This window comes from Microtus ochrogaster, chromosome 2 (assembly GCF_000317375.1).
Source record: "Microtus ochrogaster isolate Prairie Vole_2 chromosome 2, MicOch1.0, whole genome shotgun sequence".
NCBI classification, from domain to species: Eukaryota; Metazoa; Chordata; class Mammalia; order Rodentia; family Cricetidae; genus Microtus; species Microtus ochrogaster.
Genome location: NC_022010.1, coordinates 96322016 through 96330326, shown reverse-complemented (window position 1 = coordinate 96330326; position 8311 = coordinate 96322016). Strand labels below are relative to the sequence as shown.

Sequence of the window (8311 nt, the reverse complement as noted above, 5' to 3'; positions counted from 1 at the left end):
TCTGCTTTGAAGCTTAAGGTGACACCGAATATAAAATCAGAATTTCATAGATACACTGCTCTTTTGTTGACTGAAGTTGTGGGCGGGAGAAGCATCAGGCGATCCCAGATCCTTCTAAGCACAGTTCAGTGGATTTTTCAAACACCCGTTTGAAGATGAGGTACAGGAATAATACCCCGAATTTGAGAAGCAGGGATACCAGCATTAACACAGTACGAGGAAACGTCCAATGTCCTGAGATCTGTTTCAAACTCATGTTGTCTGCTGTCTAAAAAGCTACATTCATATTCTAGAGCAACATAAACTTTTGCCTTTGTACAAATTTCACCATTTAAATTATAGAATATAATATTCTTGATACTCTCCTTGCCTTTCTGGCTCAGTAGGAATTCATGTCCTTCACCCTGAAGCCATTCTCACTGCAGTTTGAGCCCTGTTTGCAGATGTCAATGAATGTCTTCCCAGAACCGACTATTCCCAACAACTCATACCTGAGCACAAAAGGAGCACTATGAATCCAGACAAATAGTCCTGCTGGTTATTATATAAGACTTCCAAATACTTAATTTAGGACTATTAAAAATAATAATATAATAATAAATTGAGGGGTCAGATTGATTGCACAAATCAATTTTATTTGATTAAAGTTTTCAATTTTACATACTCTTGGATGAAAACCAAGTATATATTTGAGAGTACAGACAGTAAAGCAATTTTTTTTTGATTTTTCAAGACAGGGTTTCTCCGTAGATTTGGTTCCTGTCCTGGAACGAGCTCTTGTAGGCCAGGCTGGTCTCGAACTCACAGAGATCCGCCTGCCTCTGCCTCCTGAGTGCTGGGATTAAAGACGTGCGCCACCACTGCCCGGCTTAAAGCAAATTTTTGAATTATCCTTAATCTGAGAATCTGGCACAAGTTGAGGATAAGAGAAGTAGTTGGGAGAACATGCAGATAAAGTGGGGAGGGGTGAGTTTAGAAACAGCAGCTGCAAGACACCGAGACCTTCACATTGATAGTGCAGGACTACAGAGACTTAACAGCTGTATCCAAAAGGATATCCACAGGTTGAGGTATAGCAGTAAGGTGGAAATACAGTAGAAGGCAAGTAGAGTGGGTAGCAGAATCTGGACCCATAACTCAGGGAAGGGAAGCCATAGATTTCACCATTCAGGGATTTGAAGCCACTGGATCCACAGCCCCTTGAGTAGCAGCTTCTAGATCCATAGCCCAGGGAACGGCAGCTGCTGGATCCAAAGCTCAGAGATTCAGCATATGTTCCCTGGCAGGGACTGCAAGGTGTGGAGCTCCTCGGGTAGTAGCAGGCTGTCTGGCAGGGTTTGGTCACCACACAGGACCTCTGGCAGCTGGTGGGCTCAATGCAGGTCTCCTGACAGCCGGTGTTCACAGAGGATTCCACCTGGCATGGGCTGGACATCACGCAGGACCTCTGGCAGCTGGTGGGCTCAATGCAGGTCTCTTGACATCTGGTGTTCAGAGAAGATGCCACCTGGCAGGTGCTGGGAGAGCAACTAGTAGTGGTGTAGACCAGGTTGCTGGGGTAAGAAGAGCTGCAAGAGGAACTTGAAGAAGGCAGGCAGCGCCTAAAGGAGCGGGAGGAGAAGTTTCCAGAGCAGCAGCTGTAGGCCATGTTGAGAGGAGATATGAGCTCAGCTAGATGTACCTGAGAGAATTCTGAGTTTAAATGTCACTCTGTGGAGAGCTGGGTTTATATAGTCTCAGCAACAGGTGTGGTACCCAACAGGGCTATCCTGACATATTTGTTTGCTTCCTGGTTTACAGATATGAAACTAAGTAATCTCTATAATTGTATTTGCATACTTTTCTGCACATCATGGTTGTGGGTGTTGTCGTTTTATTAAAGTAAAAGATGATGAGCCACTGCTGTGCCAATTGTGTCATGACTCTTTTGCAGTAATGACTATTTTATCACGTCCTGCAAATAAATCGCTCCTTTTCCTCTTGACATAACATTTATGTGTTTCATCATAGAATGTTACAAGGGAAATACTTTTTTCCTCATTGTCTGGCATGACAGTAATTTGATGTTCTAATAATGAATTGGAATCATTATATTGTGTTTCCTCCTGAAACCTCCTATGGAACCTCCTGAAGATGGACCTTACTTGTCTATCCTTCTTATTTTCCAACACTGTATGTGGGTTGCATCACACTCCCTATATGATTGAGTTCTAGTATCATGGGAACAACATAAGTCTGGAAATATCAAATTATATAGAATACAGGAATAAAGAAAGAAAAACAGTGATTGGAGTTTTTAGGATCATAAGTGACAGAACTGAGGCTGAGCCACAATCACTTCACCACTTAGGTCTCTGACTTTGTCACTTGGTCCTGAGTCTTCTCAAAGGGGAAGAGTCTGAAGATCAAAAACAATGTGCAAAACCTGAGTGCATCAAGTAATGCTTATACTACTTAAAAACAAAATCAGTTTCACTTGGGAGGCAGAGGCAGGAGGATCTCTGTGAGTATGAGGCCAGCCTGGTCTAAAAGAGGTAGTTACAGGACAGGCTCTAAAGCTACAGAGAATCCCAGTCTTGGAACAAACTAACAAATAAATAAAATCAGTTGTGAAATATTAGATAATTCAGACGGAGTCTTTTTCCTGGCCATATTTAGTGAGGATGATAAGAAAATTTCATTCAGTTGCATATATACTTTATATTTTTTCTTCACATTTACATTTTGAGAGAGAGAGAAAAGAAATTGAAGTTAGGTGAATAGGGCAGATCTGTTTGTAGGTGGGGAATGAAAATGATCAAAATATATTTCATTAAATTTTTAAATAATAATTTAATTAATAAAACAAAAGAAAGGAATGAAAGTTTCAATTTGGAGCTTATATGTAGTCTGTAAATGAACACTTTGTTTAAGTACTTTTGACCCTCTTCTCATATCGCAATTGTACAATTCTTACAAGTAAAAATGAAATGAGAATGCTTTAAAAATTATCACTTATTTTAGTAGAGGAGATAATGTATTGATATTTCAGTTTTGTGCATAGAAATGTAATTGTTTAAAATCATTTTAAATGGTATTTTTTTACACCTTTACCTAAAGGAGAAATGAAACAATCTTCAGCCATAGCAAATAACATACCAGTCTACTAGTGGAAAATAATATCACCAAGGTTAATGTAAAATCAACTTCATATTAGACATAGAAAGTTTGTCAAAAGCATAACTCCAACAACTCAACAATTTCATAATCTGGTCCAAGACTCCCAATAAGCTATTCAAAGCTTTACGACTGTTGGCAACATGATGACAAAGGTCACACACCTTGATAGCAGATTGAAAATTCTGTGAGCACATCTTGTGATTGTGCTACATATATTACCTGATGATATTGTCAGCCAAATGGCACCATTCCAAAGATTAACATGGAAAATAGTAAATCTGAAAATAAAATGTGTATTCCAAGTAACATTGAAAACCAAGGTTTTCCATAGTTCATCAATAACTATTTGCACCCCTGTCTGTTCTATCCTTATTAACATGTCTTGGTTTCATTTGTCTTTTAACTTATAATTTGATTATATTTAATTATAATTAGCAATTTAGGCTAATTTTTAGGTATATTTATAGAAAACATTGCATTGCCATGAATAAACATGATTTGAAACAAAAACCATAAGCATCAAAATTGATACATCAACATGTCCTTTCATCTGAGAATATTTTACAAACTGTCTTTCTATGTTATTTTTACTCTTGGATATATTCTTTAGTATGTGTGAGAGCAACAGAGGTGGGCTTCGTAGATCTTATTTACACGTAGACTGCACACAGATTCCAAAATAAAACTCTGAGATTTTACAAATAAGCAAACAATTGAAATACTTTTCTTTCTCAACTCTGTTTGACATGTTGAAGACTAAACGTGTATCAGAATTCTTTGATATCTACCAAGCATCGTTTTTATTTTCAAAGCTATATAAGATTAGATAAGTTGAGACTTCTTGCATTTGTTTTTCTTTTCTTTCTTTTTTTTTCTAAAAGAGAAGACTACTTTTATTTTCTGGGGTTCAGTTTAAATAGCCTGTTGGAGTGGTTTTTGACCTTTCCTGGTAAGGGGCCAAGGTTTGGCAGCATAGCCGGGGGCTGGGATTACAGAGGGCATGGGGGATTATTTCTTACTGACTTGCTTCTCAAGTCTTGCTCGGTTTGCTATCTTCTACCACCAGGTAGTATTTGCCTGGTGGTGGTGTCACTGCCTACAGTGGGATGGAGCCTTTGACATCAGTCATTAACTAAGAAAATGATCCATAGACTTGCCTACAGGCCAATACGATAGGAGTATTTTCTCACTTGAAGTTCTGCTTCCCATATAACGCCAACTGATATCAAGTTGACAAAAAAAAAAAAAATAGAAGAAGAAGAAAAGAAAAGAAACTAGTCAGGACCACTCACCACTTCTCAGCTTGTCACACAATTACTATTAAACCATAACCTTCCCTTTCTAGCTTATCCCCAAGATAGCATATTGATATAAATATCACAATATAAAATACATTTCAACTTTTAAGAATCTCACATTCTTTAAAAATCCAAATACTTTAAATGTTCACTCTCTTTATGATTTCAAGTTTATTAATTGTAGGCTCCTGTAAAATCAGAAGAAGTTTTGTACTTTCTATTGCAATAGGAAAGAACCAGGGTACAGTTATAATCAATGTAAAAACCCAAGTCATCTCAGAAGTATAAATAACTCAATGTCTAAGGCCTAGGACTCGTGAATTTCTGGGAATGGCCTTGGGCAGCTCCACTTCCCCAGCTATGTTTTCCACAGTCCTGTAGATCATCTCAAGGGCTCAGACTGATTCTCCTCTACAGCTGTTACCATTGTTGGTGGTCTGCCCGTGGTCCTATTGCCTCCATATGCTAGGGTCTCCAACACAACTAATGTTGTACCTTCATTAACGGTTTCTTCTAGTCTTTCTTCTAGGATTCCAGTCCTGCTACACAGTACCAAGCCCTAGCTGTTCTCCATGACCCTTTCATGTATTCAAAACCAGTACCGTATGGGTAATTCTTTACATTAGCAAGTTCAGCTACCAGCATGAGATGCAGTCTCACCTTCGCCTGGACCACAGTCATCTAGGAAATGCTCCTTGAAGATTTCACCTCAGTGATTCGGATTTCTTCTTAATTACAGCTAATTTCTCAGCTCTAGCATCAATTGCCTCAATAAATATTAGGTTCCAAGAAAAACAAAAAGTCCACCAACAGCCACGTAGCCTCTTGGTGTTTGATTAGGGCTGGTGATCTGCACCCTGGGTTATAGTTGGCCATTGGAATCTTCTAGGTATGTTATTCCCCTAGACTCAGTCACTGCCTGGGTTCCGTTCTTGCAAACCAAGGTGTTCACAGAAACCACAGTATAGAGGACATTAGTCACCCGGACCTCCTGTGCTTTAAATTGTTAGAACTGACTAGTCCATACTGTGTGAACTCAGATGAGAACTCTATGACCTCAGGTCAGATGCTAGATACACAGGCTATGAAATAATTTACTTCTCTCATTTCTTTGACTCTATTCATGGGGCCAAATGCCCTGATCTTGTGACTCTGCCTCAGTACCGTCTTTGTTCTCAGCACAGTTGCAATCACTCACTGCTTTTTCTTTCTGACATCTTACATTTGATCTCATTCAATTTACTGTGCTCCTATTCTGCCTGGGGTAGTGGTGGTGAAGTTTATGGGAAATGTTACGCATTCACAAATAATATTGGAAAATGAGAAATGGTGTCAGAAGATAAGATTACTTCAGTAGGCTTCAAAGGGAACATAAGTGATGCTTCCAATTCATTAACAAATAAATGATAGGAGCAAACTGTGGAAGAAAAGTATAATCTTCAGAATATTCTAACAAACACATACAAGTCAGGGAAAGAGGAATAGGAGAAATTATCCTGGACATAATAAGTGTCAGTGAAAAACAGTCATAGCATCTATGACATAGCAATAGCTTGTTGTCATAACTATAAGAAAATTGCAACACCCATAAATACACTGTTCAGAAAATTATTCACATGCAACTGCACATTTGTAAACCAGGAAGCACATAGAATCATCAAAGATGAGACAGTAGGGTACCACACCTGTTGCTGAGAGTATATAAACCCAGCTCTCCACAGGGTGACATCCACACTCAGAATCCTCTCAGATCCATCCAGCTGAGCTCACATCGCGTCTCAACATGACCTACAGCTGCTGCTCTGGAAACTTCTCCCGCTCCTTTAGGCCCTGCCTGCCCTCTTCAGGTTCCTCCTGTGGCTCTTCCTACCCCAGCAACCTGGTCTACACCACTACCAGTTGCTCTTCCAGACCCTGCCAGGTGGAATCCTCTCTGAACACCAGGTGTCAGGAGACCTGCATTGAGCCCACCAGCTGCCAGAGGTCCTGTGTGGTGTCCAGGCCCTGCCAGACAGCCTGCTACTACCCGAGGAGCTCCACATCTTGCAGTCCCTGCTGGGGAACATATGCTGGATCTCTGAGCTTTGGATCCAGCAGCTGCCGTTCTTTGGGCTATGGATCTAGAAGCTGCTACTCAGGGGGCTATGGGTCCAGTGGCTTGAGATCTCTGAATTGAGGAATCTATGGCTTCCCATTCCTGTGTTATGGGTCTGGATTCTACTACCCAGAATACTTGGCTTCTGCAACATTCCAACCTTCTTGTTATAGATCAATCTATGGCATTGCCTTCTAGGAATTTGACTGCTAAGTCTCTATATTCCTGTAATATCAAAATCAAGTTCTCTATGTCCTGTAGATGATCTGTTATTCTCATTTTCTACCATTTGTCTTTCCACTAACAATCATTTCATTCTCAAGTTCTGTTAGAAACTTAATGTGTAATCCCTTATTATGCCTTAAATTTTGTGCTATTGATACTCTGCTTTTTGCTGTTCATTCAAACATATTTGAAAACTAAAATTTTAATCCAATAAATTTATGCAATCTGAAGCCTTAGTTCATTGTTCTTACTATTATGATATTGTTATTATGTTTGTGTTTATGGATACATGGGATTTAATTAAAGATCAAAATTTATGCAATTTATGTTTGAGAATAATTAATTTGGTTGGGGAAATACTACTTCTTTGTAGTAGTTAGTAATTGCAAGAGTGTAATTTGAATGCAAATAAGGCTCATAAATATGAGCATTGCCTATGATTGAAGTATATGACTAAAATGTTATCCATCAAAAGAGTATTATTATGTACTTCATGGGGTTTATGTATATTTTCAGAGAAAAAACTATTTAAGTCTATTATGTAAATATGAATTTTAAACCAAGAGAATAGAATAGTCAACTTCCAAAGAATCTCAAGACAGATACTTCTATTTATCTGAAATTCTCATATCTCTTCCACCCAGAGTTTAGGCACTATTTCTGCCTACCTTCTCAAAATATTTGAAAGGAGAATGACAACTGTCTTAAGTGGTAATAACTGGGTCTAGGAATCAGGGCATCTTCCTGATGCTTCTCCAACTCAGCTTCAGCCAACCTAGAAACATTCCTGAACAGTTATAGTCATTTGTTTTAGTTTGATTGTCAACTTCCAAGATTTGGGTGTAGTTTGCTGGCAATAAGAGCCAGGAATAGAAAGCAATAGCGTATCGTCCATTAGTGTGTCAGTTTGGTCCAGAAGGTAGTACTGGTCTCCTGGAACAGACCATAGATGACCAGGGACAGGAGCACACAGACTACAACCTTAGGACTGTCTCAGTTTTGACCCAAAGGGAAGTGCCAGGGCTGGGCCAGGGCAGGGATTCTCTAACAGTAGAGTCTATGGGCTGGAGAGCAGGGTTAAAGTACTCAGACTTCAGGAGTTCCACAGCAGGAGATGGAGGGAGGAGAAGTGAGGACCAGATCATAGCTGTCTCAGCAAAGAGCATTCATATCTGGGAAGCCTTGGAAGAAGCCAGCAAAGTAGAGTGTCTGCCTATGGACTTCACAGACCTGGGCTCAATTTTTGCTTGTAAATTTGGTTGAATTTATTTCATGAAATTAGATTCATCTGTATATTGTTTTTGTTTTTTTTTTTTTTAAATCCCAATCCTTTCACTTTGCCAATAAAGACTCAGCAGCCAGATGTTATGTTGTAAACATGCTTGTTCAGAGAGGCAAAGAAATCACCCCGTTGACATTCCTCCTCTGCCCATGTCCCAGAAAAAGGGGCTTTCTCTTACTTACTGTGGTGTCTCAAACAAGAATCCTCGAGCACAGTTCCCCTCCATTCTGCTTCCTGTATATCTCTCTATCC

The 8311-nt window shown here is 39.4% G+C and overlaps 2 protein-coding genes across 2 annotated transcripts; one reads left to right on the top strand and one right to left on the bottom strand.

Annotated features, from left to right (window-relative positions):
* Positions 1-1033: 1033 nt before the first annotated feature.
* On the bottom strand, positions 1034-1648 carry LOC101998463 (keratin-associated protein 13-1-like). Its single transcript, XM_005345356.1, has one exon. It carries the CDS (start codon positions 1646-1648, stop codon positions 1034-1036), a length of 615 nt encoding a protein of 204 aa, XP_005345413.1.
* A 4547-nt stretch (positions 1649-6195) lies between these two features.
* LOC101998182 (keratin-associated protein 13-2-like) lies at positions 6196-6750 on the top strand. The gene is given in 1 exon segment (XM_013353180.1): positions 6196-6750. A coding segment is annotated over 1 exon segment (510 nt). The 5' UTR covers positions 6196-6240.
* Positions 6751-8311: the final 1561 nt, after the last annotated feature.

Bases quoted from the DNA above. Each gene is read 5' to 3' on its own strand.
- LOC101998463 (XM_005345356.1), bottom strand. From the start codon at position 1,648: ATGGCCTACAGCTGCTGCTCTGGAAACTTCTCCTCCCGCTCCTTTAGG.